Source organism: Gopherus flavomarginatus, chromosome 9, assembly GCF_025201925.1.
Source record: "Gopherus flavomarginatus isolate rGopFla2 chromosome 9, rGopFla2.mat.asm, whole genome shotgun sequence".
Classification (NCBI taxonomy): Eukaryota; Metazoa; Chordata; order Testudines; family Testudinidae; genus Gopherus; species Gopherus flavomarginatus.
In genome coordinates, this window is record NC_066625.1 from 53613849 (window position 1) to 53634058 (window position 20210).

At 44.2% G+C, this 20210-nt stretch overlaps 1 protein-coding gene across 3 annotated transcripts in view; it reads left to right on the forward strand.

Annotated features, from left to right (window-relative positions):
• CLK3 (CDC like kinase 3) overlaps positions 1-17873 on the forward strand; it is a 30157-nt gene extending 12284 nt beyond the window's left edge. For 2 of the 3 annotated variants that reach the window (XM_050966812.1, XM_050966811.1), the window contains exons 3-13: positions 6892-7105; positions 9325-9418; positions 9683-9749; positions 11519-11635; positions 12224-12390; positions 12979-13073; positions 13402-13531; positions 14176-14258; positions 14548-14627; positions 15501-15591; positions 17446-17873. In XM_050966812.1, coding sequence (XP_050822769.1) covers positions 6892-7105; positions 9325-9418; positions 9683-9749; positions 11519-11635; positions 12224-12390; positions 12979-13073; positions 13402-13531; positions 14176-14258; positions 14548-14627; positions 15501-15591; positions 17446-17631 — 1324 coding nt within the window. In that variant the 3' untranslated portion in view covers positions 17632-17873. The remainder of the gene's footprint in view (positions 1-6891; positions 7106-9324; positions 9419-9682; positions 9750-11518; positions 11636-12223; positions 12391-12978; positions 13074-13401; positions 13532-14175; positions 14259-14547; positions 14628-15500; positions 15592-17445) is intronic. The other variant, XM_050966813.1, reaches the window with a different exon arrangement.
• Positions 17874-20210: the final 2337 nt, after the last annotated feature.

Sequence of the window (20210 nt, forward strand, 5' to 3'; positions counted from 1 at the left end):
TTGGAGTGGACATGAGTAACACATCCCAAAGAACAACAGTTATGAAAGGTAGGTAACCGTTTTTTATCTCTGAATTAAGAGAATCCAGTGATAGACAGGAACTGTTTGATTGCATTCTGACAGCATAAATGTATACACTAGGGCTGTCAAGCGATTAAAAAAATTAATTGTGAATAGTCGTGCTGTTAATAATAGAATACCATTTATTTAAATATTTTTGGATGTTTTCTACATTTTCAAATATATTTAGTTCAATTACAACACAATACAAAGTGTATAGTGCTCACTTTATATTTTTTTATTACAAATATTTGCACTGTAAAAAACAAAATAGTACATTGCAATTCATCTAATGCAAGTACACCTCTACCCTGATATAACACGAATTCGGATATAATGCAGTGAGGCAGCACTTTGGGGGGGGGTGGAGCTGCGCACTCCGGTGGATCAAAGCAAGTTCGATATAACGCGGTTTCACCTATAATACAGTACGAATTTTTTGGCTCCCGAGGACAGCGTTATATCTGGGTAGAGGGGTACTGTAGTGCAATCTCTTTATAATGAAAAAAGCAACAAAGAGTCTTGTGGCACCTTATAGACTAACAGATGTATTGGAGCATAAGCTTTCGTGGGTGAATACTCACTTTGTCAGACGCACCTAAGAAAGCTTATGCTCCAATACATCTGTTAGTCTATAAGGTGCCAATGGGCTCTTTGTTGCTTTTTACAGATCCAGACTAACATGGCTACCCCTCTGATACTTTATAATGAAAGTTTGAACTTACAAATGTAGAATTTTGTACAAAAAATAACTGCATTCAAAAATAAAACAATGTAAAACTTTAGAGCCTACAAGTCCACTTACTTCAGCCAATCGCTCAGACAAACAACTTTGGTTACAATTTGCAGGAGACAATGCTGCCTGCTTCTTGTTTACAGTATTGCCTGAAAGTGAGAACAAGTGTTCGCATGGCACTGTTGTAGCCAGCACTGCAAGATATTTACATGCCAGATGTGTTAAAGATTCATATATCCCTTCATGCTTCAACCACCATTTCAGAAGACATGCATCCATGCTGATGATGGGTTCTGCTCGATAATGATCCAAAGCCTTGCGGACCGACGCATATTCATTTTCATCATCTGAGTCAGATGCCACCAGCAGAAGGTTGATATTCTTTTTTTGTGGTTTGCGTTCTGTAGTTTCCGCATCAGAGTGTTGCTCTTTTAAGACATCTGGAAGCATGCTCCACACCTCATCCTTTTCAGATTTTGGAAGGCACTTCGGATTCTTAAACCTTGGGTTGAGTGCTGTAGCTATCCTTGGAAATCTCACATTGGTACCTTATTTGCGTTTTGTCAAATCTGCTGTGAAAGTGGTTTTAAAATAAATGTGTGCTGGGTCATCATCAGAGACTGCTATAACATTATATATATTGCAGAATGCGGGTAAAATGGACAGAAGACATACAGTTCTCCCCCAAGGAGTTCAGAAACAAATGTAATGCATTATTTTTTTAACGAGTATCATCGGCATGGAAGCATAAAGGGGCATATGAACATTTAGCATATCTGGCACGTAAATACCTTGCAACGCCAGCTACAAAAGTGCCATGTGAATGCCTGATCTCACTTTCATGTGACATTGTAAATAAGAAGCAGGCAGCAGTTATGTCCCGTAAATGTAAACAAACTTGTTTGCCTTAGCAGTTGGCTGAACAGGAAGTAGGACTGAGTGGACTTGTAGGCTCTACAGTTTTACACTTTTTGTTTTTGAATGCAGTTATGTAACAAAAAAAATATATACATTTGTAAGTTACGCTTTCACAATAAAGAGATTGCACTGGTGAATTAAAAAATACTGTTTCCTTTGTTTATCATTTGTACGGTGTAAATATTTGTAATCAAAAGTAATATAAAGTGAGCACTGTACGCTTGGTATTCTGTGTTATAATAGAAATAAATATATTTGAAAATGTAGAAAAACATCCAAAAATAATAAATTTCAGTTGGTATTCTATTGTTTCAGTGTGATTAACGGTGATTAATTTGTTAATCATGAGAGTTAATTGTGATTGATTGACAGCCCTAGTAAACACACACAAACACAAACATTATCTATCAATATGTTTCTAAAGGTTGAATCTGGGTCAATTAGCCTGCAAATTCCTTAATCTGTACTGGCCCCGGGTCCCAGTGGGATTTACTGTTTGGATCACAGCAGTCTGGTCTGTCAGGAGAAGCTCGACCAGATTTGTGGAACTCTCTCCCCCCTTTTTTTTCCAAGTAGTAACATCATTATATTATTGTGCTATTTAAAAACGGAAGCACTTGGTACTGAAGTTCAGGCTTCGATTTATAAATAATTGTGGAAGAGAAGTTTGTAGCTGATAAAGGCGGAAGGTCTAGCATCCTTTGGCACTTAGCATAAAAATCTGCTTGTGTTAATATATTGGTCTAAAATTTACTCTAAACATTGTATAACTTTATGCAGTGTTATAGCTGGTCAGTCCCAGACTAGAGAGACAAGGTGCGTGAGGTAATCTTTCTTGTTGACCAACTTCTGTTGATAAGAGAGAGAAGTTTTTGAGCCACACACAGCTCTTCTTTAGGTATAACTTTGGTGTTATTGACCAGTCATAGAATCATAGACTATCAGGGTTAGAAGGGATCTCAGGAGGTCATCTAGTCCAACCCCCTGCTCAAAGCAGGACCAATCCCCAACTAAATCATCCCAGCCATGGCTTTCTCAAGCCTGACCTTAAAAACGTTTAAGGAAGGAAATTCCACCACCTCCCTAGGTAACCCATTCCATGCTTCACCACCCTCCTAGTGAAAAAGCTTTTCCTAATATCCAACCTAAACCTCCCCCACTGCAACTTGAGACCAACTTGTCATCTGGTACCACTGAGAACAGTCTAGATCCATCCTCTTTGGAACCCCCTTTCAGGTAGTTAAAAGCAGCTATCAAATCCCCCCTCATTCTTCTCTTCTGCAGACTAAACAATCCCAGTGCCCTCAGCCTCTCCTCATAAGTCATGTGCTCCAGTCCCCTAATCATTTTGTTGCCCTCCACTGGACTCTTTCCAGTTTTTCCAAATCGTTCTTGTAGTGTGGGGCCCAAAACTGGACACAGTACTCCAGATGAGGCCTCACCAATGTTGAATAGAGGGGAATGATCACATCCCTTGATCTGCTGGCAATGCTCCTACTTATAAAACCCAAAATGCCGTTAGCCTTCTTGGCAACAAGGGTACACTGTTGACTCATATCCAGCTTCTCGTCCACTGTAACCCCTAGATCTTTTCTGCAGAACTGCTGCCTAGCCATTTGGTCCCTAGTCTGTAGCGCTGCATAGAATTCTTCCGCCCTTGTCCTTGTTGAACCTCATCAGATTTCTTTTGGCCCAATCCTCTAATTTGTCTAGGTCCCTCTGTTATCCTATCCCTACCCTCCAGCGTATCTACCACTCCTCCCAGTTTAGTGTCATTTGCAAACTTGCTGACCTGCCATCCTCCAGATCATTAATGAAGAAGATATTGAACAAAACTGGCCCCAGGATCGACCCTTGAGGCACTCCACTTGATACCGGCTGCCAACTAGACACGGAGCCATTGATCACTACTCATTGAGCCCGACGATCTGGCCAGCTTTCTGTCCATCTTATAGTCCATTCATCTAGCCTATACTTCTTTAACTTGCGGGCAAGAAATACTGTGGGAGACCATATCAAATGCTTTGCTAAAGTCAAGGAATAACACATCCACTGCTTTCCCCTCATCCACAGAGCCAGTTATTTTGTCATCAGAGACCAGGGTGGATTTGATTTAAATCATTATTTAAATCACTAGCCAGGAAGACTCGATTTAATCATGGATTTCTACATAAAAGTGTGTTCTTGTTGGTTGGTATAACCTTAATACATACTCCTCACAACTCAGAGAGAGAGATGTAGGTTTCATTTTTAGAAGGTACACACTATTCATTTTTAAGTGATTTATTTAGAATCCTTTTAGATTAGTTTTACAGCTATATCAGAAAATGAATGATTGTTTGGTTATTTCATTTACCAAAGGTAATTGAAGAAGATATTTATGAAGGTAATTGAAGAAGATATTTATGAAGTCGTTGGGAGGTGAACTATCTCCAATTCAACATGTTAATCATTAATATTTGGAGGATTTTCTTACCATGTTGTATTAGGAGGAGAACATCACTAGACAGACATTTAGATAGTTTTATTTAACTAAAACAACAACATTATGTATTCTGTAATTTTTTTTTAACAGCAAACATATAATATTTTAACAAAATCAGTATATGAATTTTTGAATTTGAACATTCAAGTTTTTAAAAATCAGGTTTGTTTTTGTTAAAGTTGTTTAACTAAAATAGTTAAATGAAATATTTAAAAAAATAATGAAATTGACTGGGTCAAAATGAGAAACTTAATATTGGCTTCTGCCGCTAACTCACCTTCACCTTCATTTTCCTGTTCGTTCATAATCTGGAAAAGAAAAACAAGCTTTCGTGCTTTTTCAGGTTGCAAACGATTTCTCAATTTGGAATGAATTAGTTCAAAGGAAGAAAATATTATTTCTGCACCGGCAGAAGAAGCTACTGCTGTTAAAAGTTAGATTATCACTTTAACAGTCTCTGAATCCAGATGCTTAAGTGACTTCCACCAGTTCACTGGTGTGATTTCTTTAAAACATCATCAGCAAACACATATTTCTTGAATAGTTCTTATTCCCAAACTGGGTCTCTTTTACAGCCTGCTGCCATTATAGATTTTCCATTCTAGTGAGAGAATGGTATGGGAGATCTCAAATCAATGAAGGCTACACTCAGAAAGACCTCAAGACTTCTGGAATATGCTGCTCAAACAGTTTCACTTCTGTTTCTACTGGCTGTCCCTCCCTTCTCACATTTATCTCCAGACTTCTCCTTGTCCAGATCTATTCCACTCCTAACAATCTTCTATTCACTGAACTTTTTGAAACTTTCCACTTTTAGAGAGAGGTAAGAGATTAACTTTGTGTACACAAATTTTCAGAGGAACAATAGGGTTAAGGTCTGCTATTTCTCACCTCTCTCTCTCTCTCTCTCTCTCTCTCTCTCTCTCTTTATTTATTTAAAAACCTTTTTGCTGTTAATAAGCATGTTATCTCCGGAGAGACAAATCCACAATTTGAGAACTGCAAAACTAAGCATCTCTGATGGTATCTTCTAGACCAGAGGTGGGCAAACTACGGCCCGTGAGACCATCCACCTGGCCCCTGAGCTCCTGGCTTGGGAGGCTAGCCCCCGTTCCCTCCCCTGCTGTTCCACCTTCCCTGCAGCCTCAGCTTGCTCCGCCACCAGCGCTGTGCTTTGGGTGCCGGGTCTGCAATTTCCTGGGGCAGCACAGCTGCAGAGCCCGGCCTGATCCGGTGCTCTGTGCAGTGCTGTGATGTGGCTGGCTCCAGCCGGGCAATGCAGCTGTAGCACCACCAGTCACCAGTGCTCCAGACAGCATGGTAAGGGAGGGTTGGATAGAGGGCAGGGGAGTTCGGGGTGGTGGTGGTCAGGGGGCGGGGGTGTGGATAGGGGTCAGGACAGCCAGAGGGCGGGGAACAGGGAACAGGGGGTTGGATGGGGCAGAAGTCTCTGGGGGACATCAGAGGGTGAGAAGAAGGGGGGGGTCAGATAGGGGGCAGGGGCTGGCCATGCCTGGCTGTTTGGGGAGGCACAGCCTCCAAACAATTTCCGAAACCTGATGTGGCCCTCAGGCCAAAAAGTTTGCCCGCCCCTGTTCTAGACTGAGCACTGAGTCCCATTGGGTAAGTAGAAAGATTAACCTAAATCTGTACAGAAGCCCCTGGAACCCCTTAAAATTGAGTCCCTAATCCGTGAACTATTGGAACTCCATTTACAAAACTTTTCTTAAAGATTACATGAATATATTAGAATTTATTATCCCTATTCCATGATGAGAGAGTTTTAATTAAGATACATTATAACTCAAAAGCTATCTTTAGATACATTTTTTTCCTCAAAAAGGATTTTATGACAAAAACTGGATTTAAATAAAAAAAAAATTTGTTATATATTTAATTCACCCTGTTAGAAACCGGGTACTGACTGTAGAGATGAACAGTCCTTTTGGCCCACAGAGGTAATCCTTTCTGGTCAAGATGTGCAGTAACATAGGGTTTCAGAGTAGCAGACGTGTTAGTCTGTATCCGCAAAAAGAACAAGAGTACTTGTGGCACCTTAGAGACTAACAAATTTATTTCAGCATGAGCTTTCGTGAGCTACAGCTCACTTCTTCAGATGCACAGGGTTGCTTGTGTTGAGCATGCAGCACCTGCTGTGTAATTAAATGAAGGACTCTAGTCTTTAGGGCTGTCAACGAGAGGAAGGATGGTGTGGTTGTTAAGGCAATGGTGGGGTAAGTTCCCATTGTGCTACCCTGGAATTCTCTGCCTGCCTAGGCCTTAATTCCCCATCTGTTTTAAAAACAAAACAAAACAAGAAAACTTCTCTACTGCATAGGAGGAGGGAGCAGTTGTGAGGAAAGTACTCCCAGACTGTGGTGATAAGGCACATAGAATCTAGTCCTTCCCAGATCTAAATTTGCACCTTAAGCCTTCTTTCCCATAAAGGAGAGAATACCACATCGTTTCTGACATCCCTTCCATTTGAAATACTTGGCCAAAAGTCCTGTGATACAGTGCAAACTCCCAGATCAGGGTTCAGTTCAGAACTGCTACTGTTGTTCCTCACTATCCTACAGAGGGCACAAGAGCATGCATAGTCAGGCTGCCTTTGCATGCAGCAGCGCTCTGTTGTTCGTGCAGTGTGTTCTGCCTTCCCCGGTTTGTAAGTGGGTTCTTATTTGTAATGCAGCCACGAGAGGATGCCTTACCAAAGGAGGTATAGAGACAGACGGGAGAGCGATAACTACAGGTTTGAAGACCGAAGCCCTTCTTTCGGAGAGGATTATTACTCTACCCGCTCACACCACTGCCGGAGATCACGGGACAGAGAGCACCACCGAACAAGGAAGCACCAGCATCGCTGCCGGAAACGCAAGACCAGGTCTTGTAGCAGTGCCTCATCGGTGAGTAGCATCCAGATGAGTTCAGGATTGTTCAGGTTTTAACTTTTTTACCTTCTGTAGCTCTGAATACACTGGGTGAGTACCTCTAATCCCTCTTCTGTTTTGTTCTTGTTTCACTTCACTGTGTCTTTAAACTGGAAGCATTAATCGTTGCTAATTTTGACAGACCATTCCTAGCATCTGGAAATAAAGCCTGGCTTCCCAAGGCACGGGGTGGGCGGGGGGAGTGCAGTGAAGCCAGCTGCAGTGCTTGTCTGCACACTTAGAAGGGGAACTCCTGGATGCAGGCCTGCACTGTTGCAGCATCCACTATGGTTGTGTCTCCTCTTTTCTTCGCTTGAAGATTCCACTCTGCTGCATATTGAAACTTCTGCCTGAGTTGATACTACTACATTGTGACAGCGTAAGATACTCCAGTGTAGATATGTTTGTTGTGGCAGAATCTCGTACCCCTTAGGACAAGGCAGCTGCGTCAAACCCATTCTTCAGAACTGTTATCAACCACTTTTCCACAATACTCGGGAGAGGTGCCCTGTTGTCACTAGTTTCCTTGAACTGAAGTTTTTTGTTTGAGAATGTCACTGTTCTCTCTCTGACTGGAATGAATGACAACCTCCCTCTCCTAATTAGCGATGATTAACAATCAACTTGTGGCAAAGGGGGGAGGGGAGGTTATCCCAGGGTAATGGAGTGACTTGGAAGTGTTGTGAGATGCTCATCCAAATGTCTTTACTTTATCGCCTCGGTCATAACCTAGTAAGGACCCGTTACTACTATTCACAGTTCTCAAGTTTGTTGCTTTTCTATAGTTTAAACAAAGTGATTGATTCCTAATCCCTGTGGTTATATTGGATACTTGCATGGTTTGGAACGCTTAATGGCCCATCACGTTCCTCTTTTTCCAGCCAATTTTATTTGAATTTTAATGCCAAGGTTAAACAATTGAAATACTCCAGTAACAACTGTGTGTGTGTGGTGGTACTGTGCAGGTTTCGGTTGTTGTGATTTCTACTCTTTGTGTTGTGAAGTCTCACAGCAGCTGGCTATGTCAAGTACTCTCCAAAACTTTTCTCCATTTCAGACGATCTCTTAAACTTTGTCTGTCTGTAGTTCATTCTTCTTGACATGTTGGGGGAAGGAGTATGGCGGAGTACATATTAGGAAGTTCAGACATGGAAGTGTAGAGCCCTGTTACCATATCTCTCACTAGATAGAATGTGACTAATTTTACACTTCTTTTTTTAGAGGGACTAAATAGAAAAGTTCAGTCATTGGACAGAAGAGTTGTTGGCTTTGGGGGGGGGGGGTGTTTCTGCTGGCGGGAAGGAACCTCCAGGAATGTTTGGCTGGTTTTCCAGTAGAAGCTAGTAGCGATGAGCTTGATTGTGAGCTCTTACCTTTAGGAGACCAGGAGCTATGAGGTATAAGGCTCTCCAGGGACTTAACTCTCCTGCTCCTAGAATTCTTTCAAGCTTTAAATCTGTTTCAAGGAAGGACAATGACACTGGCCCTCTGTGGGTCCAGTCAGGCTTGCAGATGTAGGATCAATTGTGTTATTGGTTCCATCAGGATAGGAAGGGCTGAGTAGTAGTGGGTTAAGGGTGGGACAGGTTCCTGGGATAGCTGGAGATGTTTATTAATAAACATACAAAGGAAAGCAGGACAGACTCCACAAAGGGGGAACTGCTAATCTGGCTTCTACTGGACAGCCTGACCAACCCGACTTGTGTACTCTACCCATCGGCACACTTGCCACTGGAGAAAGTGACGTGACTGGCAAAGCATTCGCTCTTCTTGCGCCGCTGGCAGTGTCCTCTGTTCACATAGAGGAATTTGCTCCTCTGTGGCAAAACATGGGGGGAATGCTTGTACGAACCCAGTGACTGGAGCATCCCAGCTGCTGCTCCCTTCCAGAGAAGAGGGTGGCACTTTCCGCTTAGAGGCAGCTGCATCAGACACTGTAGCTAATGAGACAGTTCTTTACATACCTGTAGCTGTTTTTTACTTTTCTGTTTTGAAGTTAGTTTGTGTCTTGACGTGTCCCTTGCAATATCCCTATCGTTATATATGCTGTGTGCCTTATGAAATGCGGGGATCTGGAAAATCCAACCACCGACGCATCGTCGTCTCCACCTTTGAATGACAACTCAATCTGCCAATCGGAACTGCCCGCTGTGTGCGATTGGTCGGATGTCGTTTCGGGGGGGCGGTGTGTGCAGAGAAGCCAACAGAGCAGTAAACGCAGCAGGAGCGTGGAAGATGACAAGGAAGGTCACCTGGTGTGCAGAATCGGCGATTGGCTCCAAGAGCGATGTACAGCCACCTTTCGTAAAACTTTACCTCTCTACTTTCTATCCCCATGTTAGACAAGATCTCTCTTATTGTACTGGAGGGGTCTCTAGTGTTTATTGCTTATAAATGGGCTGACCAGTAATTGCCTGAAGCAGACAATAGACACTTCTGTTTTAAAGAGTGTAGCAGGGAGATACCTATTTGAGATGTGAATGCTGTGAAATTGCAGGACCTCATGCCCGTCTGGTTCTCGAAGCTCACATCGGCTCTTGTTTTCTCTCCTAGATGAGATTGTCGGCAGCCTAGGTGAAGGCACTTTTGGCAAAGTTGTGGAGTGTGTGGACCATGCCAGGTATGCTATCCTTGGTCTCCAAGTGACTTACCTATCATGTACCAGTCAGTTCAGACATTGATGAGGTGGTGTCGATTTGTCCTGTCCTCTTCAGATGGTCTTCAGTTTCCTCTTAGATGTTGATACACAATCCCCAGCTCTTCCACACTCAGCATCTGGCGCTGAGCCCATGACCTGTTTAGTCTAGGTGCCACTGTGCTCTTCCTGTCCCTTCCAAAAAAGTCACTAGCAAAGTGGGAGGGGAAAGAAGAGATGTGCTTAGGTGACCTTATTGATTACAACATGAGGCCATCGTATTCTGTGGCTTTCTGCAGTTCCGTTAGAAGCGATTATTCAACATTAGTTTGCCTCAGCTGGGATTCCACTCAACGTCTTTTGCCAATAGACAAGAATGGGCAGATCATCAAATTCCCCACAAGCTGTTATTTTGCTGGCCTTGCTCTCCACTCCATTATATGCCCATCCCAGATTTGCCAAAGGGATATCATCCCCTTTCTGTCGGTGTTTGTGCTATTAATATGACTGCCAGGTGTTCATTTAAATACATCTCTGAACTTACATGTGTTGTAGGGCTTGGCTTGACCAATGGAAACAAGATGTGTTTATATGCCTGCAGGGGAGGCTTGTTACAGCCTAGTAACTACTGCAGAATTACAATCACTTGATGTATACTTTCTGATGACCATTTAGTGAAATGGGCAGTGCTTGATTGCCCCATTCCCCCAAAGTATGAACTTTGGCTTGTGTGTCTACAGGGACAGAGTTAGACAGTGGTGGTGATTTGTGAGAGATTGTGATGTATTGCAAAAGGTGCAAGCTTAACTCTCATTTTCCTGAGTCTCTAATGTGCTGGAAGTGTAGTATACACTCAGGGCACTACATGCCTGTGACCTGAACAGCACCTTAATTTTTGGGAGGTAGGGGGAAATGTTGTTAGTTTGTATTGTCTTTGCCCAGGACCCCACTGAGCTAGGGGCTATACAAACCCACCAGAAAAGACAGTCCTTGCCCCAGAGAGCTTAGTCATAACTGGGGCTGAAGAGAACACAGGACTTCGGGAGGAAGCATTCTTCCCCTTCGTGAAGTCTGCAGGGGTGGAGTCCCTCTCTTGTGCACTGTAAAATATGGAGTAGGGAAATCCCAGTCCTTAAGTCCTTTGGAGGTGCACCGGAGATAATCCCTCAGAGGCCAGTGAGGAGGATGAGGAAAGCAAAGGGGTGTGGCCAGCAGTGCATCGTGGATGATTTCCACCTCTCCCATCCTGTGGATATATGAGGGGCTCCCCAGTCCTATAGTATGTGCAGAGTAAGGTGTCGTTTGGATAAGTGCATTAGTTCCCAGCAAGCCTTGGGAGGGTGACTGGGAACCATTCCCACAAAGTGGTGTTAGTTGTCTCAGGTGGAAGAATATGCAGATGAAGCGGGGGTGATGGATTCTCCTTGATCCTGGCTTTTCCCAAGCTGCATTTCCCAGTTTCATACTGCAGTCAATTACAGGGTATAACTTACTAATACAGTGATGGGCAGCTGTGGTTTGCTCCCACTGCATGGCCCTGAGAACCGATTTGGGGAGGGGATGAAAAATGACCGGTGTCTCCTACCACACCCCAGAATTTATCGTAGAGACATTTTCTCATTCCCCATCCAAAAAGGAATTGGGTAAGAATCTCAGAATCTGGGAATTGTTTTTTGTCTAGGGACAATTCTTTGTTGAGGTGGTCTGGGCCACTCCACGTCTGACCCATTCATGTGTCATCTTCCCCTCTGCAGAGGTAAATCCCAGGTGGCACTGAAAATTATTAGAAATGTGGGAAAGTACCGGGAAGCAGCCAGACTGGAAATTAATGTTCTAAAGAAAATTAGAGAGCGAGACAAGGACAACAAATAGTAAGTTTGATCTCTTGCGTAGAAGTTGCTGCTGCTTAGTGCTGTCAATGTATCTACTCAGAGAGGAGAGTGGTTGGAGCAAGGTAGCATGGGGGAGAACCGGAGATAAGAGCATGGAAACTTAATACCTGCCTTTTCCATCTACCTAGAAAATGGTGTCATCTTCTCCCTCATCCACCTTCTGGAATTGGGAGTATAGAAGGGCTTTTTTCAGTCTGAATTGTGACTTTTATTCCCAGGTCCCCGAATATGTAGTTATCGACCATTTAAATATCTTGGAATTGGGTTAATTTATGCTTCCATATTAACTAAACACAGTTCTTTATAGTGAAACATTTGCCCTTCCACACACACCCCCGCACTTCAGTGTAAGAATTTTGCAGCTTACACTAGGGTATCTATGTCCTTGGCATCTCTGGATGATTGAGCAGGAGAATCCCAGGTTGCTTAGAGAGAAGCATGGCTGTGCTGTGTCTGCAAACTGAATGTTTGTGTGCTAGTCACTTGGAGAGAGGGCGGGATGGGAATACTACTTCCTTGGAAGAGTGTTGTGTGGCCAATAACATCCTTATTATCCATTCTTTCCAGTTTGTGTGTCCTGATGTCCGATTGGTTCAACTTCCATGGCCACATGTGCATCGCCTTTGAGCTTCTGGGCAAGAACACTTTTGAATTCTTGAAGGAGAATAACTTTCAGCCATATCCTCTTCCCCAGATCCGGCACATGGCATACCAGCTCTGCCATGCCTTGAGATGTAAGTTACCCAGATTCCTTTGCCACGGTTGTCTGCAGCAATGAGGTGAGTTCTACTCGCCAGCTAGTGTTTTCTTCCCGTTTGTTTTTACATGCATGTTAATTGTGTCTGAACATTTTGGCTAGTCTCACTTTTCACAGTCTGAAGAGTTTAAAATCAGGTGAGCGATTCCGATGTTTTTGGAGAACAGTGAAGGGAGGTGGACTGAGGACATGGCTTCTAGATTCACCTCAGTTTCCTCCTGAAAGAGGGGAAACTAACCTTGTGAGCTTCACACAGATGACTTACTGCCTGTATGTGGCGGACTTGATGAGATGACTGAAATGTATATTTAACAGTTAAAATGTGATGACATATAGTGAGGAACTTGGCTACAAATAAGATAATTCTATGTAGCTTAATGAAGCTGTTTGATACACAGTTGACATGGGTCATGGTGCAGCACATTGCACTCTGGTTCAAAGTACGGTTCCTTGGGGCAAGGGAGCATGTGTTTGCAGGGGGCCGATGTAACCGACATAGCTGTACGGAGGGTCCAGTGCTTGATTCTTAAACTTTTCTCTCCTCTCTCCTCACTCCTCTCCGCAGTTTTACATGACAACCAGCTGACTCACACTGACCTCAAACCTGAAAACATCCTCTTTGTGAATTCCGATTTCGACACCATGTACAATGAGACCAAGGTAGGTTGTGTCTCTGAGCGAGAGGGTGAAGTGATTGAATGCCTTGCCTCTTTCTGCAAGAAAAAGATTTTCCTTTTTCCCATTCTCTGGTTGAGCATGAGGGCCATTGTCTCCAGTGGCTTGGACACAGGAGACGAAGTCAGGAGGCCTGCATTCTATTCCTGGCCTTTCCAATCTGTAAAACGAAGAGTACTTGGCTACCTAGGTTAAAGAGCTTTGAGATCTCTGATGGAAGGCCCTATACAAGTGCGATGTTTCTGTATTTTGTGGCCCTTTTTACTGCTGATACGGATATCCAGGTTCCTTATCGCTATTTCTTGTGTTGCAGAGCTGTGAGGAGAAATCTATTAGGAACACAAACATCCGTGTGGCCGACTTTGGAAGCGCCACCTTTGACCATGAGCATCACACTACTATTGTTGCTACTCGGCATTACCGCCCGCCAGAGGTGATTCTGGGTGAGTGGAGTTACGCTTCTGTCTTTACTGATGGGTTTCTGGGGAGTGGGCTATGGGGTACATTAGGGTAAGAATTGGGCTTTGCAAGAATGAACTGACTGGAAAATCTCTGATTCTGGAGTGGAGAAAGGTGACAATCTACACTGGCATATTTAGACAAAAAGTTAAACCTGCTGCTGTGATGGGTCTCTTGTGAGCGAAGGTTTGGGTGGTGCTGCAGATGGGGCATTGGGACTGCTGAGGCAGCACACCCAGTCTGCATCACGTCCAGAGCCTGGAACAAAGACAATGCTTTCATTTAAGCAAAATATTGTCTGTAAATATGTGCCCAGAACTTTGGGTGAGTGCTCGGCACAGAGATGTGGGATGGCAGAAATCTGAGATGCTCATGTGAGATATCGCAGTTGAGTTAATCAGAGAATAACCACTTCACTGCACAGACTGAAAAGGTGGCATCTCTCTGTTCTGGGACTCTGACTCCCAGAGGACTAAGCAGTCATCTTACCACAGAAATCCACTGGGCGTGTAGCTGAGTTTTAGGTCTCTCCAATTTTAAAGGAAACTAAAAACCACCAGCAAGGAATTTGTTCAAGCTCCACATTTGTCACTGAAAGCTCAGTCATTTTCTGTCTTCTTCATTGCAGAGCTGGGCTGGGCACAGCCATGTGATGTCTGGAGTATTGGCTGCATTCTATTTGAGTATTACCGTGGCTTCACACTCTTTCAGGTACACTTTCGCAAGGCCTTTACGCCCTTGACTGAACTGTGTAAGCTTTAGTTCCCTTTTAAGCCATGAAGCCCTAATCAACAATGGTATTTATGCTCCTAATTTCCATTGAACTCAGGGGAAGTTTGGAGCCCAAATACCTTTGTAGATTTGGGTCTACATTTTTCTGGGTACCATGAGGAGACTGTCCTACTAGTCCATCCTTGGAAGGGTGGGTTTAGACCTTCCTGTCTTTGTTGTGTGACTGTTTCAAGGCTAAGAAAATAACCCAGTCGTTCTTCCTCCGCAGACTCATGAGAATCGTGAGCACCTTGTAATGATGGAAAAAATCCTTGGGCCAATCCCATCTCAGATGATCCACAAAACCCGGTGAGAACCAGCTTCTGAACTCTGAGCAGCTGACTTGGCTGTTGCATTGTTCTGGTGATGGGGAGTAGGCGGGATACCATCTCTGATGCAGAGAAGCCACACATCAGAATCCTAACACTAGGGTTGTAGCTCTGGGTGGAGATCATAGGGTCAAGAAAAGACTTGAACTTGAAATAAAAATGAGGTTGAGTACAGGGGCTGGTAAAAATGCCTGAGCAGCCTAGAAATAGTGGAACCCTGTTGTTCTATGCCACTAAGGAGGCCTTGCCTAGGATTTCTTCAATACTTTTGCTGAGACAAGGCCTCTGTTCCTGCCTGAGAAGACAGTGAACTTTCATGCAAACAGCATCAAAATCTGAAACTTCTATTGTTTTCTGGCAGCATGGTCCAGTGGCTAGGGCACTACAGTGGGAGTCGGGTGACCTGGGTTCTGTTCCCTGCTCTGCCGTTGACCCTAATGTTTGACCTTGGGCAAGTCACGTCCCCTCTCTGCCTGTTTTTCCCATCTGTGAAATGGGAATGATACTTTACTATCTTTGTAAAGTGCTTTGAAATCCATGGATGAAAAGTGCTAATATACGAGATTTATATTAAAACCCCAAGTATTGGCTGCTAGAAACCGTCTAGTTTGGCTTTAACGAGGCTTAGCTTTTAAGACCACCTTGATTGCTGGCTGGGCTGGTAGAATACCAAGCATATAGTTTTCTGAAGTGCTTTGGAAAAGGGGTTACAGCATCCTCTGAAAGCACTGGCTGGCTTATATTATATATAGTTTGAGTCTTAGTACTGATGTCTTGCCTTGCAGTAAGGCTACGCATACCCCGTATGTGTGCACCCCCCGATTTCTCTTGAATAGTTCCTTTTATTGTACAGGAAACAGAAGTACTTCCACAAGGGGGGCCTGGTATGGGATGAGAACACATCAGATGGAAGATACGTCCAAGAGAACTGCAAACCACTGCGGGTATGAGATGCTGCTCTGATTTCTATAGAAAGCTTAGCTAGCTCTGCAATGGGTGCTGAGTGTCCTAGCTTCCACCGTGTCACCTGGCACGTTCTTGGAGTGAGATGACACTGGATGAAAATGGGGGTGCTGCTGTCAGTATCTAAATGACATGGGAGACAGATTGGTAGCTTCATTCCGTATATGCAGGGAGCGCCTTGGCACAAAAACAGAACCTTGCCACGACTAGAATGACTGGTCGGGCCCAATATAATTGTTTTAAGCTGTATTAGCTTTTACAGAGCCTATTACCCAATGCTTTATAATCACTCCCAATCCTGTTCCCAAATCAGCTGTAGTCGCAGTTAGTAAAGACTTCACTTTGTGTCAGTGCAGTGTGGTAAGAATCAGAAATTAGGGATGGAATTGTTAGGCCATGTAGCTCCTCCACCAGCCAGTTCGGGACTGCTCCCTACACTGTGTTCTATAGATGGGCAAGCCCTTAAAATTCCATGGCAGTACCACGCTCCTGTAGATGGGATTAAGAGTGGGAGCCTGGTCTCTAACAGTGCTGAGCACTCCAGCTTCAATGGATGTTCTGTGCTTCTGAAACTCATGGCCTTGGGTTCTGTACTGGAGCTGTGACTGGATTGCTGTGGCCTGGGGCAAATCTCTTTGGGTGCCACCAGTTCCCCAGCTGTGAAATAGGGACCGTGATGGTGAAGATCGCTATAGAAAGATGTGTAGGTTACTCTTACTCTGCCTTTATTCTTAAAGAAAATTGAGGACATGTCTGGCTAGTTTTAATCCTTTGAGGCAGGACAGGGAACCGTCTCATGTGGCTGCTGCTCATTGAAAGGACTTGGGGAGAACCCCCAGCTTACAGGGAATGTGATCTTCCAGACTATTCCAGGCAGGAAGGCTGAGGGGATCCGTGCAGGACTGCATCTGGGCATGGCAACCTTGGGCTTTGTCTGTTGGAAGGTTGGGGTCCAGCTTGTGCCCCCATCACAGGGCAGAGGAGCCCTGTGCTGGAGCGGAAGATTGGTTCCATAGTCAGGGAGTTAAACTGGGACTCAGGACACCTGGATTCTATTCCCTACTCAGCTGCTGACTTCCTATGTGACCTTGGGCAAGTCACTTAGCATCACTGTGCCACAGTTCCTCCTCTGTCCAATGGGGGTGATAGCTCTGCCCTACCTCCCAAGGGGTGTGATGATAAATACAGTACAGATTGTGAGATGCTCAGATACTATGGTGATGGGAGTGGAGGCTCTATGCAAGGGTACATATGATGGCTCCCAAGGGATTTCACCCTACAAGGGGGAGGTAGTATGTAGGTGGGAGTGGGCATCCTGTGACTTCTCACCCAGTGGAGACCATCAGAGATTTGCCTTGTGCTCTACTGGATAAAAATTAACCTAATAGACAAGGATGCAGCAAGAACGTGGGAGAGATCGAAGATGGGCCACATCAGGCCAGAGGTGGCTGTCACCTCAACAGAAGTTTGCACTGAGGGCAAAAATGTGGACCTGTTGATAGGGGAGCAGTGACACTTCCTCAACATTTGCTTTGAGCTGCTGCTGTCGCTGGTGGAGGAGACACTCGCCACTGCCAGAGGGTTCTACCATCCCTAGGTTTGGCTGCTTGTGGAGGAAGTAAAGGGACAACCTTTGAAACTTTCTTTGAATGCCCAAAATCTCCTGCAACTTCCCGTGGCTTTCTCAGGAATAAAGTTCTGATGGTGTAGCACCCTGCCATAGCTGTAGCGGGGTTGCCAACTCTCAAGATATATAGTGTGGAGGGTCGTGTCTAGTTTTTGCCAGCTGTTTGCCTGCATTTTTCTGCAGCTGGATCTGTATTATTCTGTTTCAGAGCTACATGCTGTATGATTCACCGGACCATGTGCAGCTGTTTGACTTGATGAGAAGGATGTTAGAGTTTGATCCTTCCAAGAGGATCACATTCTCTGAAGCTCTGCTGCACCCATTCTTTAATGGCCTGTCGCCAGAGGAAAGGATGCTGTGTAGTCGAGTCTCGAACCGTGACCTTAGCAGATGACAGATGGGTGGGTGGTGATGCCTGCTGGATATGAACATACTCCTGGATCAGTCTGACCTCTGCTGTAGAGGCTCCAATCAGCCCTCCTGTAGCACAGAGTTCAGAGGTACTGGTGCAATGTGATATGGACCCTGGGCATGGGAGGGGGGAGGAGAAAGCTACATGGAAAGCACAGATGTCTCATATTTATATGTTGTAAAGTTAAAATAAAGTGTTTCTTATTGTTTGATAATTTACTTGTAGGAATGTGTCCAGCTATTTTTTTGCTCCCACCCTGCCATATTTTTTCTGTTAAATAAAGAGTGGTTTTATATTTCTCCACAAAACAGCATCATTATGAATGTGAGATGTTACTGCTTTGCTGGCTCTAGGCAGTCCTTCATTTCCAAGCATGGGCTGGCCTAACCTTGCTTTGTTTTCTCCATTAGCTAGTGTATAGGAGAGAGGTACTGCACTGTTAATCTCAAGTCTGGCTGTGCTATTGGAGGGGAGGATTGGGGTTACTTCTTGGTGATTTGCTAGTCCCTGTCAATAACTGCCAGGGAAATATAAAAACCTTTTTCAAAACACTTGTAACTGCTTGTATTGTGCTTGGCTAGAGTCCTGAAGCACCTTACTGGTTTTATTCAGGAAAGTAACTAGTAGAATGTCTGCTGGGCTGGGCTTAATTGTGTACAAGGGTTCTTTCTTGCAGGTGGAGCAAACTTTTCCCATATACATAAGTCACTGAACACACATGAATAGTTGCACTTTATTTCAAGGCTGGTATTACCCCAGCTGCTGCATGAATTATGGTACAACAGTGTTTGTGTCACCAAGTCAATGCTTCAGTCATATCATCATTACAGAGTTGTGGTGCAGTTGTCTTTACACTGGGTGCCTGAAGCCAGGGTTTTATCCACTGCTGCTGAAAAGAGGGTGCATGTTTTCCTATGACAAGCTGTGAGGGAATGATGCAGAACTTAAATCTACTGCTGGTTACTACTGAGCAGTGAAAGTTGCATTTCTGCTTTCTAAAGTCCATTCCAGTGCTTATTTCTAGGCAGCTGCTTTTCCTGGGCCCTGGGAAGTCAGCTCCTGAGTATTCACTACCCTAAGTCCTTGCACACTGGTGAAAACATTAACTTTTGGTATTTAAGATGTGAACATCCCTTGAAGCCTACATCTTAATGAAGAGCTCTGACAAATGGGTCAGGGGGAGCCTGTATCTCTTCCTGCTGTTGTCTATTGCATCCAGCATAAAGCATGTGTCTGCAGTAGCTGTGTGACAAAGGGCCAAGAATCCCAAAGCCTTGATCACATGGATGTGCAACAAGATGCATCTGGTCTAGGACAAGGCCAATGATTTCATTCCTCTGGCAAGAACACAACTTTGCTTGTCAGAAGAAAAGCAAGCACCCTCACCCTTGTGCTACTTAAAAGGGAGGATGCATTAAGGTTAGTAGAGTAACACACAGAACTTGTCCCAAAGCTGCTTAGTTGTGCTTGAGATGAGTCAATCTAGAATCTGTCAGTGCCCACACACTTAAAATCCTATCGCTTGCCCAGAGGCATAAAGTGTCTGCAGCAGCAATAACACTGGCTACTTTAATTCTTTATTTAAAAAATAACCCTTTGAGCAATTCTTACTCTCTCTTCTAATACGGCTGGTAGGACCTCAGCCACTGCTGCACACTTTGAAGAAAAAATTCAAAGTGCTTCTTAACCCTTCCAAACTTGCACCCTGCTCACAAAGGACAACCTTCAACCTGGGCAAGGTAAAGATGCTTGTAAAATAATACAGGAGAGGAGCCAAGCAGTAGGCTGTTTTCTTACAGGTGACAGTCAGCTCTGCTTTTATAAAGGAAGGCGAAAACAAGGCAATTACAGAGTTACTGGTACAGAGATTAATCAATTTTTTACCTTGTGTAGGCAGTTGCTACATCCTCAGTACCTTGCACTAACGCTGCCTGCCAGGATAACCAGCGCAGCTTGCTAGTCAAGTGCTATCTCTTATCATTAAATGCTATTGCATTAAGCTGAAACTAGACCTGAGGCATAGGTGCTCTAAGCCTTGCGGAGAAACACACAGAGCTAGAGCTACAGCCACATACACCCAATTAGGTTAGTGAAGAGTTTAGTCATTGATAATCTGTGTTAGCACTAAGGCCATTAAGCGTAAACCAGTGGACACAGCTGAGTAGTCTAACCCTCCACATGAGAAATGTGCTGAACCACAATCCCTTTATTCCTGAGGTAGATGAGGTCTGTGCTATTTGGCATGGGAAGTTTTGACTGCGCTGCCTGGATATCAATGTACCATGGAATAAGAGCAGGGCTCTTCTCCAATGCCCCACCCACCATTCCCACCCCCTGTGGTATGAAATACCTGCTTGCCATCTTCCCCCAGGGTACATTAAATAGTGCTGTACAGATTAGGGTGTGGTGTATTTTCCCATTCTTCAGTGACTTGGAGCACTGCTCAGGTAGACAGTCTCTCCCAGCCACCCTCTTTTCTTTTTCACTTTGCTGGGTGCACTCAGCCTTTGTTCCTAGCAGCTCTTCTAAGATGAGTAGTAACAGGATTTTTTTTTTTTTTT